We start from the raw sequence: 15,278 nt of genomic DNA, 5'->3' as shown, positions 1-15,278 counted from the left end.
ACACTTTTAGTTTAGGTAGTAAGCTTATACCCAAGACTAAATTAAAAAAAATCTGCTATAGTATAATTGTATCTTCTGTCAAAGTGTGCTGACTTATGCTAAAACTAGAGAAAACTTCCATGGGATTAATTTATTTATATACATTTATTATGTCATTAAATAAATTACTATTTTCCTTTTACAAGGAAGTTTTTGAGAAAGTTTACCCAGATTTCAGGTGTCCTACTACAGAAAGAAAGATTTATACTAATTTAAGCTCCTCTGTCAAGTAATATGTTGTGATCTGATTTCAGTTAGTGGAACCAGGGAGAAGCACCAAGTTCCAGCCACATGCTTACTGCAGATGAGCAGCTAAGTGTATCCTGTAGTAGTCGATTCCTTTAACTACCAGTTTTTTGGTATGCCTGTATTACTTCCATTGAGAAATGAAACTTTAGCATTTAGTGATCACTGAAAGCAAATACAAAATATATACTTCTCCCGTACTAAATACAGCCATGTTCTAGGATGGGATTTTGTACTTCTGCCATTTTTTTCTTTCTTCATCTAAAGAGCTAGATGCTGAAGGCTCCTAAGTGTGAATTTCAAGAATCCCAGCTCTTAGCTATTTCTCAGGGTCGGGAGGGGTGTGTTTGGTTTTGTTTTTACATTTTGTGGTTTGAATTTTGAATTCCATTGAAATGGAAGGTAGGGGCCAGTATTAAGATAAAAGTACGTGAGGTTCATCTACTGGCCACACATAAAAATTTTCTTCCTGTTTGAGATGTTTTATTACAACTAGATTTAATATCTGGTTTAAGGAAGAAATGCACATGTGTATCAAGTCTTCTTGAGTAAGTGTTCACCAACTCCTTAAAAATTTTATGATACAAAAATGATTTATTGGATATCTACTGATTATATTATCTTGCACTGTCATGAATAGACTGCAGATTTTTTTCTGAACAAAACCAAAGAAAAAAAAACCCAAAAGAACTGTTTGTCTTAAAAAAAGATCCAAATTTATAATGCTGTAGAGAATTGGAGCAGCCTTGTGGTCTGGGCATTTTGTGGGATTGGATCACACTGATCTGTCCATCCTCACAAATCCATAGACTGGACTTCTCTGAGGTGGGTGTACCTTTCTTTCTTACTCTAGTGAACTGTTACTGGAAAGAAAATTAAGTGTGGATAAATGATAGTAGCTCCTGTAAGATAGCTTGTTTATCTGGATTCAGTGAACAGAAAGCAAACTGAGAACTTAATACCAAACACTTTATTACTTATGCTTGTTATTTACAGTATTTACATATTGCACGTTCGTTGGAATGTTTTATACATTTATTTATATAAAGTAAATTAATGGCAGCTTGTGTTTGTGTACAAAATTCATGCTCCACTGTCCCAAAAAATATGTCTACTTGGAATTATGTTCCTGTTTGTCATGCAATTTTTTACTCCTAGGGTACAATGTGACCCCAGTGCAAGTCTGTTTTAACCAAACTTTTAAAAAATTGCATGAGCATGAAGGATATCAAGTGACCACAACTACTGTGGAGCAGATCTTTAGTAGTTCTAGATATACAAACAAACGTTCCTTAAAATTGTAGTATTAAGCAATAGAACATCAACATTCTTGGTGAAATATTTGTGTTTACATAATTTTTGGCAGCATTACACATCAGTTGTAAAGTGTGTCTTTAAGGATGGAGCATTAAGTACTACTGGCAGTTATACTACTGTAAAGAATGTCAATCTGCAAACTGTTGACGACATACAAAACGCATGTTAAAAGAATTATGGGAAGTAGTCTGTCAATCTGCAAAAATAAATCTCTTGTTCACAATGGAGTATGTTATAAAGGTAATAAGTTCTATTTCCCTGTTGGTTTCCAAGGCACTTCTCTTGGTTCTTGGTGTTTCTTTTCCTGGTAATAGCATCTGGTGGATTAAAAGAAAGAAGAAAATTGCCTTTCATCATTTTTATACTCACATATGTTTAAGAATGTATCATATAAAAACAGTAAATAAAACTGGAGAATTCAGTGATAACTTTGGAAAGCTCCAATAGTACATTTCTGATTTAGCTCAGTTTAGTTTGTATCAAGGCTGACTGCTAAATTACGGTTTTGTTTGTTAATCAAGACTGAAACTTTGGAATATGGTGCCTTTTTGTGCTGGTTCATTTTAGGTAGATGGATTTGGAAATACAGTCCACCTATTCAAAATGTGCTCATAGGTATGTGTACCCTGTTTCTGAGAGCAACTGTGAAGTCAAAAAGTTAATAAACCTCAAGGATAGTATTAACAGGTTACAAGTTTCTGTCTTAATAATGTCTCGGTGTCAGGAAGCTGTTGATACTTCAAGGTTAGGTTTGAAGGATCTAGGAAGGATTTGATGTTTCATTGGGCCTATTGGTGAAGAAATTTGCACTCACATAAACAAGAAACAGAGATAACTTTCTGAGATTCAGTCATATAAATATAGCCCCAGGATGTGCAAACACTGAGGCAACACAAACCAAGTGGGGGCTGCAGTGCTTCAATTTGCCGCCTGTTCTATTAACTCTTCCCAGAATAGTTTATTGGAATGAAATCAAAATCACTGATACAAAGTTGTAGGTTTCCACATTACGTATGTATGTGTGTATCTTGTCTGTGCTCTAGAAATGTTAATTTAAAGGTTGAGCAGTGAAGGTTTCCACAGCCCTTTTTGGCCACACCTTTAAACCTTCTGAGAAAATGTAATGTAACCATCTTGGTGTATACATATCTAGGGATCCATTCTCTCTCCAGTAACTTCAAAGTTTTTCTACATTTTCTAGATAGGTGACCATTGAATGTTGCAAGTCTACCTAGTTCCATGTGTTTCTAAAATAACTTGTTAATGCCCTTATTTTGAAGTGAAAAATGCACTATGCCTTTTTAGTTGACAGGAATTGCATAGGTAAAAGACACTGCTCTTACATGTGAATAGATTCAGCTGAAGCTTGTGTGTCTCAACCACCAAACGACCATGTGGGAGATACAAAACAGTGGTTCTCTGATCCTAGAGTTCTGCTGATGTCATTTTTCACAGTTAAAACTTTCATGTTGCCTGTATGAACATATGTCACTGTCTTTTCCATGGTCAGTGTGAATTCTTTGATATTTTGAGTTTCTCTACATTTTTCTACCACGTAAGTATAATTTGTAATAGAATCATCTGAATGCAAAGTCAGTCAGACTTGACATAATCCATTGGAAATCAAGCTACTGGTGTATACAGAAATACTTGTTAGTAGCATTTAAACATATTTAGTTTTGCAATTTTTTTAAGCTATTAGGAAATGTAAGAATGTTACAGAAAAGCCTAATTTGTGTTTTTTTCTGGCTTTGCGGATAGGACTAAATTAAAAAAAAAAAATCCTTAATTAAATAAATTTAAATAAAACTTAAATAATTTTTCCTTGTCTTGGATTTTCATCTAGCTTATTTTCTGTGTGTATGCCCCTACTGTACCCTATTTAAACAATGTTGTTTAAAAGTGATGTTTAAAACCAAAATAACATGCTTTTGGTTTGATCAGTGTGTGGTACAACTGATTAGTTAAACTGAGAATTTAATAGTTTTTTTCAGGACTAATGGGAATATGCAGCTCACTGAGGGTGAAAAACGAGTGGACAGGATGCTCATCTGTCATCTCACCTATACCTGCTTTTGTATGGGTATCTCTGGAAGATCTCTGGGTCTTAGATTCCCAGTGCTCAGCTAAACTGTGGTTTTGTAAATCCCTGGCATTTTCAGAAACACTTGAAAGGTCCTCAGATTTTTAGTACTGATCAATCTGTTGTTCTTGTTCTTTTTTTTTTTTTTTTTTTTTTCCCCACAGTCTATGTTACATTTATCAGTCTAGCAAAATTATACCAGAATTTAGCTGAAGGATGGTGGGTAGTCTTAGTGAAGATCCTGAATACTATTTGCAGTATCTATTGAGAACATAGGTAGCTATACAGCTCCTTTCTCCTCTTTTGATTCTTAGTTCTGCTTTGCTAATGCAAATTCAAACCAAAGAAAAAAAACAAAATGCAAACCCAACCAGCAATATTAGCTGAAACCAACCAAACCGTCAAATTTTTCCAATTTTAAAAAGCACAAATGAAAGCTATTGTAAAGTCATATTACAGCTTTCCAAGTTTGGTTCTAGGCATTATCTGTGCATGATGATAAACTCTGTAAGAGAAAGCTAATCTACATAAGAGAATAATTTAGTGCTTTAAATATCAATATAAACTTTAAAATATTGAGCGAGTAGGATTTTGTACCAGGACTTCCATGTGGTGACATCAAAAAATTCCTTCAAGTATGAACACCCAGGTGGAAGTCTGCTCTAACGGGAGCATCAGTCAGCTCACAGAGATCCATGCATTGGAGGTGATAAAGACCATGGTTTTACAGCTGGTGCTAGCCACAGAGATCCCATAGTAAGGAAGACTCAGAATTGCCTTTAAGAAAGTTGGATTATGCCATGCTAGTTAGCATGAACCCTGGCTGCCTATTTAATTCAGAGCAATAGTTCTGATTAAAGTCTTACATTGGTTACCTTGGGAGCTACCTGTCATCAAGCAGAGGTGATTGAACATGTCATGGGAAGTTGCAGATGATGGATCAAGCTCTACTTTCTACAAAAAAAGGGTGTGCCTTCACTGAATAATAGGCAAAACCTAGATCTTAATTAAACCTGCACTTTTATGAAATGAAAGTGTCTGACATTGTGCATTTGACGTCAAGTGCACTTGACGTTAGTCTGGATAACAAATTGTGTAAGAGAAAGCAGTTAAAGGGCTGTTGTTTCCATTGTTATAAAACACTTGAAGCTAAATCTAAGAGCCCAAATATTCTGGTTTAAGAATAGTTTGAAATAGTATATAGTATGGATATGGGATATTTAGTGTGGTATTCAGTTTTCTCTTCATGTATTTAAAGTTTCCCAAGTTTATCTCGTATTTTCATGTGGCTTTTAACATATATTACCAGTATGGTCAATACATCTTGAAAAGTTTACACAGATTTTTCAGAGTTCCAAAGGAAACTTCAGTTATCAGTGTGCTTTTTAGGAATTTTATTAGCTTATTATCTTTAACCTTCATATGTATATATATTTATTCTTGCCTAATCATGTACTTCAAGCAAGAAATACTGTATCTATTGCTTTTCCTTTAAATATATTTAATTATATCTGCTTCTCTAGGAAACAAGCAACTGGTAGATTTTTTCATATACTTCTTTATAAAGCTTATTTTCTCTGATTATTCCAAGATTCCTATGACTTGCACCACTAGTATTTATTAGTGTAAAACTGTTTATGTCACTAGTTTTACTTTGTTCATTTGAAGTAACTGTAGAAAGTTTTAAAAAAAGTTAAAAATACATAAATATTTTTCAGTATAATAATTAGAAGAAATCTTCAGAATGGAAGTATATAATCATATGTGATAATGCAGTCCTTAGTCTTTGAACTCCTTACAGTACAAGGAGGTTTTAAGCATAAGTTATGAGATCAGTGTTAGTTTGTAGCAAACACTTAAAGAGCAGGCAGTGGAAAAGGGAGGGTACCAACAGTAGCATTTGCCATTTTCAAACAAAAGAGTAACATCTGTATGACTGTAGCCAAAGTAATTGTGACAAATGCTGTCAAAGAGGCCAGATTTTCTTTTTCAGATTCATCACCATCTGTCACAGGAAAACCACAAGATGTGAATAGGGAACTTTAGGTGAAGACTTCAGGAATCTTGTTCCTGACATTTCTTACCTGCTGCAGATATGGACAGCATTGTTGTGTGTATCTGCGTGAGGTGGAGCAAAGCAAGCATAGAGTATAGGAACTGTTAGGGAACTGGGAGAAAAATGAGGCTGAAGAACATAACAAAAAAAGGGCAGGACTCCAGCATAGCTGTGTTGAACACGAGAAGGTGCTGCAGAATAAAAGTAGTCTGAGACGATGCTGGTTAGCAACCCAGGGAACGGGCCTGGGTTGCTGATTGGAAAAAAAGAAGAGGACTACCGAGTGATGGGGTAATACAGATATGCTGCTATGGCTTTACTCCTGCAACCTCAAGAAGTAAAAGTGCTGCTACTGGGCTCCCTGCATTGCTAGTATCTGTGGGACAGGCAAAATGTGAATGTATGCTCTAAAAAAAGAGACAGAAGATGGAGCCCAGTTACATATGTGTAGGATGAGAAAAAGTGGAGGGTCCCTAATACACGAGTATCGCAGATTCCCACCCACCTTAGGTATGTATTGTGACAGTAACAGATGCTTAATTCCTTTGTTCGCATCTTATTTTCTTGTTTGAGCTTATCACTGAGTTTCAATGTCTTGTGTCCTTTAAATCTACAATAGTCCAAAACGCATTTTAAGTATAAACAAAACCCAAATCTATCCTTTTTCTTCCCTCCCAGTTGGTCTCTAAACATGGATAGATGTCTGTGGATCTGAAAAATCCACTAAAACTACTAGTTTGCCAAAGTATCAAAAAACAATAGTTCATCTATAGCCCAGCCCACTCGTAACCTTCCAATAAAATGAAAATCAGCTACTGAGCAACACAAATCTAATTTGTTGGGGAAAAAGAAGTAGTTGTGGATAATTACAAATGTGCTATTTCACTAGTTTATAGGAGTTTTAAAAGACTATTTTAATTGTATTAGTGATCACAATTAATATAAATGGTCAGATTCTACTTGCGAATTTAGACCTTTGTGGAGAAGTATCACATAAGAAAATTTTGTTCCCTAATATTCAGGAGTTAGTCCGAGCTTGAGAACTGATCCTAGCTAGTAGCCTTATGGCAGAAACCAGAAGTGTTTACCTATTGTCAGACTAAATAACTCTTCTTACACTAGAAAGCCATTTTAAGAAATGGCTTTGAAATCTTGTCGTGCTCTGTGTAAGTGGTACTACGTTCAGAACTTTGAAACATCTTGAATGCACCTTGGACTAATGATAAATATACACTTTGTGGAGAAAAAGGATGGTTTAGTAAGTGGAAAAATACAAAACCCATTTCTCTACAGTTTAGTCTGTGAAATGATGAAAAAAAATAAAGCTTGCATTATACTTTTCTGTGAGAGGATATGTCTAACCCACTCAAATTTAACTGATGCAGTAGAAAAGCTTTGAGGAGGAAGGATGGTTAATTTTATGGAGACACCTGTGGATGTTAAGGCCTGTGTGGTAGAGAGAAAGCCTTCCTTTCTACTACTAGAGGTTGTTTAAGAGTGCTGACAGTATTAATGATTGTGTGGAGAATAACAAGTGGAGGCTTGTTACACTGAAACATGCCTACTAGTTGAGCAAAGGAGTTGTCTGACAAAAAGAGATGGACTTCGTTTAAATAGACTACCAGCTTGAGATGGGAGTGAATTTAGTTACTGTTCCTTTGTATTATGAGTTTGTATTTACATGATAGGATGTAAAGATACAGATCAAACTTCCTAAGGAAAGGGAGAATTTCCTACTCTGATGCATCTGTATGGGTAACAATATTATTCACTTACTGTTCGCAAGTAAGTATCATTATATAATAGCTAATTTGTTCCTTGCTTTCTGGATTTACAATTGAAAGGTTGAATCCCTGGCATCTTTCCTAGTTAGATCAAAGTATTTACCTGTTTGCTAACTTACCTGTCCTTACACTATTGTATTAATTCTACTATTAATTAATTGTTTCCATGATTCCATCCCTGAACACATGATGTATGGATAAGAGATTCATCTCTATAGCTGCATGTTTCAGATTAAGATAACAAGTAATGTAACAGTTATTGGACATTAGAAACATTCTCCATTGAAGCTGGATTAGTTTAGGTATATTTTAGGAACTCAGGCAGAAAAATATTTAAAGTGTTGAGTTTAACGTAAAGTTGGGATGCTGAGTTACTTCTAATGTTTTAATGTATTACCTCTGCCCTGGCCATTAGAAAAGTCTTTTCTAATTTCTAGCTGGAATCCTTTCTTGTTGCAAAATTAAACAAATTATGTCTTATTTATGCACACTAGATAGAGAGAATGGCTTGTAACCACTTTATGAAATTGAATAGCTCCATCATGTTTTCCTGCAGTCTTTTCGTTAGGAGAAATAATCCCAATTCCTTTTAGTTGTGCTTGTAACTTGAGTTTTCTAGGTCTTTGGTCACCCATGTTGCTTTTCTTTGGGCTCTTAGAAGAAGCACCCATATGTCTTTATGGTGTTCTTAATTAAATACAGTATTCCAGCAACAGTGATGACTTCAGGTGTTTTATAAACAGTGGTTCTATGAATAAATTCCTGTATGTTGTCTTTTTTAAAGTGTGACATGGTTGACATGCTTACTTTGTGATCCACTGCAACCCCTACATTTTGTACAGAACTATGTCTAGCTGTTCACAACTTAGCTTTTATTTCTGCTGTTAATTACTCCTGTATGACTTAATTCTGCTCTTTCCTTTAAATTTTATCCTGTTTTGAGACTATCCAGGTAATTTTCCAAGAATATTTTCAATTTCAAGATTGTACTCTATCATGGTTGCTTCTACACTGCCATCCATAAATATGCTGTCTTCTATCACCAAAGTTATTAATGAAATTATTAAACAATACCATACCCATAATGAAGCTGTGTGACTCTGCTCAGTATTTTTTTCCAGTTTGACAGTGAAGCACTAATAACTTACTTGTACTTGTTTTCCAGACATTTGTACATTTATCTTGCTCACATTTCCATAACTTGTGAGAATGCCATGCAAAAAGGTGTCAATGCTTTAAAAAAATAAACTAAGATGCTTAACATCTATTGCTTTTTCTCACTGACTCTCTCCACAAGATGTGTATTTTGTCAGAGAGTGAAAATATCTTGGCTTGACAGCATTTGTTACTGACATCCATACAGGTTCTTACATATCCCTTTGTCAGAGGTCACATTTTTGTCTCAGGTAAAGGTTGAGGACAGAACGTACATTAGTCCTTTTGTATCCTTGCGTGTCAGTTTTCTAGAAATAGATAGTTTGAAGTACTTTTTTGGTTGGTTGGCTTTTGGTTTTTATTTTGGCACATGGTGAAATTCTCCCAAGTATCTGTAGGAATTAGAGGTACATCTAAGCAAAAAGGGAGGGAATAAACCCATAGACATGAGAGGTGAACGCAATGAAAATCCCAAGAAATCAGAATAGCTTACAGTTAGTTTATCAACACTACTAATAATACATTTTAATTAAATTACTATAAAAAGCACCTGCAACCTATCTGCATTTATAAAGCTTTCATGTGTATAGCTATGTATATATTAACTCATACTAAAATGTACACCATGGACCTACAGCTGCACATATAAAAGGGCTGCTGCTGCCAGTACAGGGAATTGTGCACTGAGTCAACTCTTCACAAATAAGCTACAGCTGTTGTGTTTTGTTCTGTAACAAATTTGCTATCTGCTAACTGTATGCTGCTGTGAATAATTCACAGCTGATGCACGTGGACTTTTATACAATGACTTCGAGTAGGGGGTACCCTTTATTTATTGCAAATATTAGCCAGATTAAGCCAGTTACTTCAAGTACTCTTGAGAGGAGAATGGGGAATACCTTAGGCAAAGGACAATTGTGACTATAGTCCTATGAATTCTCATGTATGAAACACAAAATTCACTGCTTTGCTGTGCAGCAGAATGTCATTACTGTTATGAAAAAACTTACCTTTATCCTTCCATGCACATTGGGCTTACTGCCAACCGAGTAAGAAGCCTGGCACATCTTTTATAGTCTGTCATGAAAAAAGACCATAAATCGATTACTAAAGTAACCAGTTTTGCCGTTAAAAATCAAAATTGGTAACAGCGTGCAGATTATTGTTGTAATAAAGTTCAATGAACACCTTAATTTGCAAGAGTATAGAAATCAGCTCCTCAGACATGGAGTGTGTAAAAATTGCGTAACCGAAAGCCCTATCTAATGGCACATGTAACTATGCAACTGACTTCTGCGTATGTACTACCTATAAACAAATACATGAATGTGCTTGGAGGCTCTCCAAGTGTACGTATGTATGAAAATTTATACATCTGTGTCCGTGCTTAAATGTGGAATCTAAACATGTGACTAGTATTTCCATACTAGAGGCAGAATAAGTAGTGCTCACTCGTCTTTGAACCCTAGCCCTCAGTCAGCAAGTCTGTCAACTTAATACTAAGTACTGCAACTCTCCAATAAATTTTCTTCCTGGAAAAATTGTTAAATTAGACAAATAACATCTCCTAGTCATAGAAGTTTTAAGTCCAGCCTGAGCCACATCTTACAAATTCATTCATAACTGTATCAATTTTAATCTTAAAACTAGTAAATTTTTTTTTCCCCCCATATTCCTACTGTTAGCAGTTCTTATTTTAGGTTCCTTCTGCTTTTTTGATGCATTGATAATAAGGGGTAGAACCAATGCAAAACTACAAAATCAATCAACTTTTTTTTTCTCTTAATATGACAAACAAAGCAATTATTGTGAAAGTTGGTTATGGACAGACAGCAGAGTGAATTACTTTTTAGGTGCCGATGATACTATGCTAGTACTAGAAGTTATTCCAACAAAATGCTTTTGTACTGGCTACCACCATGTTGCAGCATCACAGATGCTTTTAATTTCTCTGTTGTTTGGCCTTTGAATTTCTACATAGAACGAACAGTAAGTATTACCTGAAATCAGGATATTATCAAAAAGTAACATCATGCATGTCCATGAAGAATTAAAGCAGGTTGTTTACCACAGTTTTCTAAAAGAAAGTTACTTTAAGGAGATGCTAGTCAGTCCAGTCCGGTGACTGATGTTGATTTTCGTTAGGCATTACTTCATTAATGAGTAACTACATCTAATGTTTCCTAGAGATGCAATGTTAACAATCCCTAACTCACAGCATAGATATGCTGTAATTGCCATTCATACAAATTATCCTCCATTACCCAGACATTATGTTGTATGTCACCTGTCAGGAGTAAAAGGCTAATTCAGACTTTGAGACCAACTAGTTTTTAGCTTCACAGCTTGGAGTACTCATTAGTGCTGAGTCAAATGATGTTTGTGTGGTGAACCTTATGAAAAAGTAGTATGATTGTTTTGCTTGTTCAAAACAGACTAGTTATGAACAACTTCCATCTCCATCCACGTAAACAGAATGTGATCTGGTTAGCCCTTATCTAGAAATCCTTATCTTTCCAAAGTATTCCTAATCTGAAGCCTTACAAATAGGAAAAAAGCCTGCAGTTCTTCCCAAATATGCCTTTAAAATATACTGGGCTGAAATATTTATTAATACTTAAAACTTGGAATCTGTAACTCTTGTTTCTATTCCCAGCTCTGCTACTGACCCAACTGGTTGACCTCAGACAAGTAAAATAAAGTGTGCTTCCATTCTGAAAAGGCTGTACTAAAATAGCATCTGCTTGCTCAACAGGTCCACCTCAGTATGAATCTGGAGTAACATCTACTGACTGATAAATGTCAGTGTTTGATTTTTTTTTTTTAAACTCTCTGTGCTGTTAACACTGCTGAGATAAGCTGCATTTTCTTATTTGTATCCATCAGCACTTTTTTCAAAAGATTTTTTTTTTTTTTTACTAAGCATTAGATAGTTATGCTTTTGTAATTCACTGAAAACAAGCATTGCAAAGATCCACTGCCAACATCCCTGGTAGACTGGTAGCTGAATAGTCAAAATATAAAATGTTCTACATAAATAATGAAAAGGAAATAGCCCCACCTACATTTCTGATCCTATCTTGAATTTGAAGCACTAGCAATTAAATATCAGAGGTTTGCAAAAGGAGTCATATGTTCCTATGAAAAACAAACACCTCTGGTTTGGAACGGAAGAGGCATACACATCAGTACCTAAGGAAGCCGTGTTTACAGCCATTCTGTGCAGTGTATTTTGCCATGAAAAAGTTGTGTTTTCCTCAATGTAATGCTGATGCTGTTCTAGCACAGCTGTAAAGCGTACTTAGTATGTTAGAGCACTCCGAATTCTTTATTGCAAATAATGTATTCTAACATTGTATCACTACTGGTATGTTATATAGCTATTTTAGAGTCTTCCGTTGTTTCATGAAAGTCTCTGGTTTTGGCACTTACATGCTGGGATGGTGCAGTCCCTTGTATTGTGATAAAGCCGATGAAAGTGTTTACTACATTTTGGGCTAAAGTAGAGTGGACCTGAAATATAAAGAAAAAAATCAATTATGAATCAGCACAGCTCACAGGAAGAAGAGTGGTATGTATGTGAAATGACCAATACAAAATTAAAACATACCTGTTAAATGCTTTAAAAATTTGTCTTTCATCCTCAGATCTCTGAAAAAAAAAAAAAAAAAAAGAGTAGTCACTCTGCTGGACTGGAACTGTGCTTGCCAAGCAAAGTATGAGGACAGGGAATAAACTCTGTCCAGCAAACATCACCACTACACCCTGAGAGATGCACAGAGGCTGGAAGTCATTTGCATACAGTAGGCTAAACTGCAAGCGTTGTTTCACGTAAGAAACCACTGTAAAATGCACTGTGAAACACACTGGGATGATGGAACAAACAATGTCTGTTAGGTGTGCAGTCATTAACACAGATGACGACTAACTGTAAGTCAGATTTTAGCTCTCTATGAATTACATTACCAAGTTTACCTATATATAAATTCTTCCAGAAATTTTAGTTTGGAAATGACATATTCCATTAGCAGTAAAGACCCAAAGATATATTCAAGTTTGGTTTAGTGTCTTCTAATTCTGCAAATGTATCCATTCTTTTGTCACAGGTATGTCTGTACAAGCACTGTCCTGTGGTAATCATGAAACTGGACTGATGTACTTACAGGAATTTTTATTTTTTTTCCCTCTAGCAGTAAATAAAATTCACAGGAAATTATCCCAAGCAAATTGCTCTCTCCTGGCTCCCTCCGTTTGTGGTTTACCGCCTTGCGTTTTGTGTTCAGCAGATGGCAAAATGAAACTGGTTTACTGAAATCCATTTTAGCCCTAACCCTTTCTTGTGTCTTCCTGATTTACAGCTATCTTTGATTGCTTTCTGTTACGAACTCTATGCTGATAGCTTAGTGCTGATTGTGTGTGGTACACTACATGGTGCTTTATTTATTTGACCATAAATGCCAGAGCAGCCTTTTTCATTCCCCTGACACCTCTTATCAGATATAAAGCACAGAGAGCATTTCCATCCAGATCTGATTCACTTGTGAGGTTAGACACTTCTCGAAAGTCATTCTTCATTTACTTCTAACTTTAGTCAGTGTAAGTAAAATTGACCTTATCATATTTGACCTAATTATGTCATGAAGAGCATTAAAAACACACATGCTTCACTCAGAAATTTCCCATGGGACAGGCTCACTGGGAAATTGATGCCAAAACTGAAATGAAAGACTCTAAGCAGTAGTTCCTTTCAGAGTTACTGGGAATAACTCCGTTTTAATAACAGAATGAAAAATCCTGCTTAGGAGTCAATGACACCACTAACTAATCTGCTGTGAAGTAGGTTTATTATTTATGTAGATAACTCTTCAGCACAAACCAGAAGTTTTGCACCAATATGCTGATGCAGGGTGGCCAAAAAACATTCCCACGTTCCATGTTGAGATCGAGATATGCAGATCAGGATTCCCTGCTTAGCCTGGCCTCTTTAACTTTTCAACGTTTATAAGACAAAATGTTCTCACTATGCTGATCTTAAGTGGAACAAAATTGACTTCCTTTGTATATTCATTAATGATCCAGATGGAGAAGTAACATTTTCATGACAACCACCAACAAATGCAAATCGTGAGGATGTTTGAATATGGATAACAATGAAGAAAAGGTACAATGAAGCTTTATGAGATCAATAAAGCAAAAATAAATAGCACACTAGCAAAATGAAAGTCAGTTTGAAAGTAAGTGAGTAGACATCTGCTGGAAAATATTCAGAAAGTCACTTTCAGTAGGAGGGGTAAGATAAGCAGCAGTAATGCTGTAGCGGTTTGGGAATGACTGAAGAGTAAATTAGACATGGCAGCAGCAAAAGCCAAATCAACTTTCAACTGGATGCACAGAAGTACATCACGAAACTGAGCGGTAACTATCCATCACTATGTGGCGTGGTGCGACTGCTTCCGGATGCTCCGTACAACTCTGGGCGTCTTACAAACAAACCTGGGCTTTCACAGGAGGTCAGAGAGGAGCCACTCAAAGGAGTGGAGGGATGACTGCAGAAGTGTCCCGGGGTGGCCATAGCTGGTACAGTGACTGAGCAGTACCCTGTTCCAGTTCCCTAGTATTTCAGAGGTGCTACCTCTGGAGTACAAGAGGGACTGACAAGCAGGGTGAAAAGTTTAATGAAGCTGAACTGTACGAAAAACTTCTAGATGTGGAATCTATTAAGGATGTGCTATAGTCCTGCAGGGGAATCCTTGCTAGGGTCATTTCCAAGCAAGACTTGAACCACACATATTTTAGAGAGTAAATTTCCAGGAAAAAAAAAGTGTTTTCATCTCTTATTTCTTTGATTTCAGCCCTCTTCAGTCTTTTCCTTTATTAATCGGTTTCGTTCAAAGCTGGAAGTCAGGCTTTCAGTTGAGTACATTATCCAGAGAGTAAGAGACTCTGAGATGTGAATGGAGTTTTTCCATTCCACATGTGCCGTTTGTGTCTGTTTCTGATACCAAAGGAAATGTGCAGGTATTTTGAAGGGTGAATCCTTGATATAAAATCAGTAACCTGATGTGATTGATGTCTCATTCACCAAGGCACCCTAGAGAAAAAGAAAGATCTCCAAAGTCATGGACTGTGACTTACCAACTCTCTGCTCATCCTGGTATCCTCCGTAGTCTGCCACTTCCCTTCGATCTAAGTTATAGTCGTGCTTGGAGAAGTACTGCACCCCACTGTCCTTCTCCAGGTGGTACCTTTTCAGTTCCTGAATGATCTCCATGATTAGATTTAAGAGACTTTGCCGGTCTTTCAAATCTGCGGAGTCAGTTTTCTCTTTGCAATATCCTGCTGAGAGCATTAAGAGCACCAGCCCCAGCAGCCCAGGAGACCTCAGTCCACTCATCGCAGTCTGACTCGCAGGGTGCCGGAGCGGACGGAAAGGAAGGATCCGCCGCTGTGGGAGGCCGCCTATTTCACTGGAAGAGAAAAACGGGGGTGGGTCGGAGGTGGGGAGACTCGGGGAGGGTGAAATCTGACACGTTACGGGAGGAGAGCGCGCAGCCCGGTCCGCAGGTTGCCGGTCCGCAGGTTGCCGGTCCGCAGCGCA

The 15,278-nt window shown here is 36.6% G+C and overlaps 1 protein-coding gene across 1 annotated transcript; it reads right to left on the bottom strand.

Annotated features, from left to right (window-relative positions):
- Window positions 1-545: 545 nt before the first annotated feature.
- On the bottom strand, window positions 546-15,244 carry ALKAL2 (ALK and LTK ligand 2). The gene is made up of 5 exons (XM_026844031.1): window positions 14,820-15,244; window positions 12,291-12,327; window positions 12,113-12,193; window positions 9,691-9,757; window positions 546-1,919 (listed from the first exon to the last, which is right to left on the bottom strand). Exons 1-4 carry the CDS (start codon window positions 15,072-15,074, stop codon window positions 9,693-9,695), a joined length of 438 nt encoding a protein of 145 aa, XP_026699832.1. The 5' UTR covers window positions 15,075-15,244; the 3' UTR covers window positions 546-1,919; window positions 9,691-9,692.
- Between the last annotated feature and the right edge of the window lie 34 nt (window positions 15,245-15,278).

This window comes from Athene cunicularia (assembly GCF_003259725.1).
Source record: "Athene cunicularia isolate RWA chromosome 3 unlocalized genomic scaffold, athCun1 chr3_part1, whole genome shotgun sequence".
NCBI classification, from domain to species: Eukaryota; Metazoa; Chordata; class Aves; order Strigiformes; family Strigidae; genus Athene; species Athene cunicularia.
Note: the sequence above shows the minus strand (reverse complement) of the source record. Positions and strands in the feature narration are given on the sequence as shown.

Excerpts from the sequence above, each read along its gene's own strand:
- ALKAL2 (XM_026844031.1), bottom strand. The coding sequence starts at position 15,074 with ATGAGTGGACTGAGGTCTCCTGGGCTGCTGGGGCTGGTGCTCTTAATG. Across the intron at positions 12,194-12,290 it reads ATTTTTAAAGCATTTAACAG|GTCCACTCTACTTTAGCCCA; the intron begins GTATGTTTTAAT and ends TTTATATTTCAG. Across the intron at positions 9,758-12,112 it reads GGACTGCACCATCCCAGCAT|ACTATAAAAGATGTGCCAGG; the intron begins GTAAGTGCCAAA and ends TTTTCATGACAG.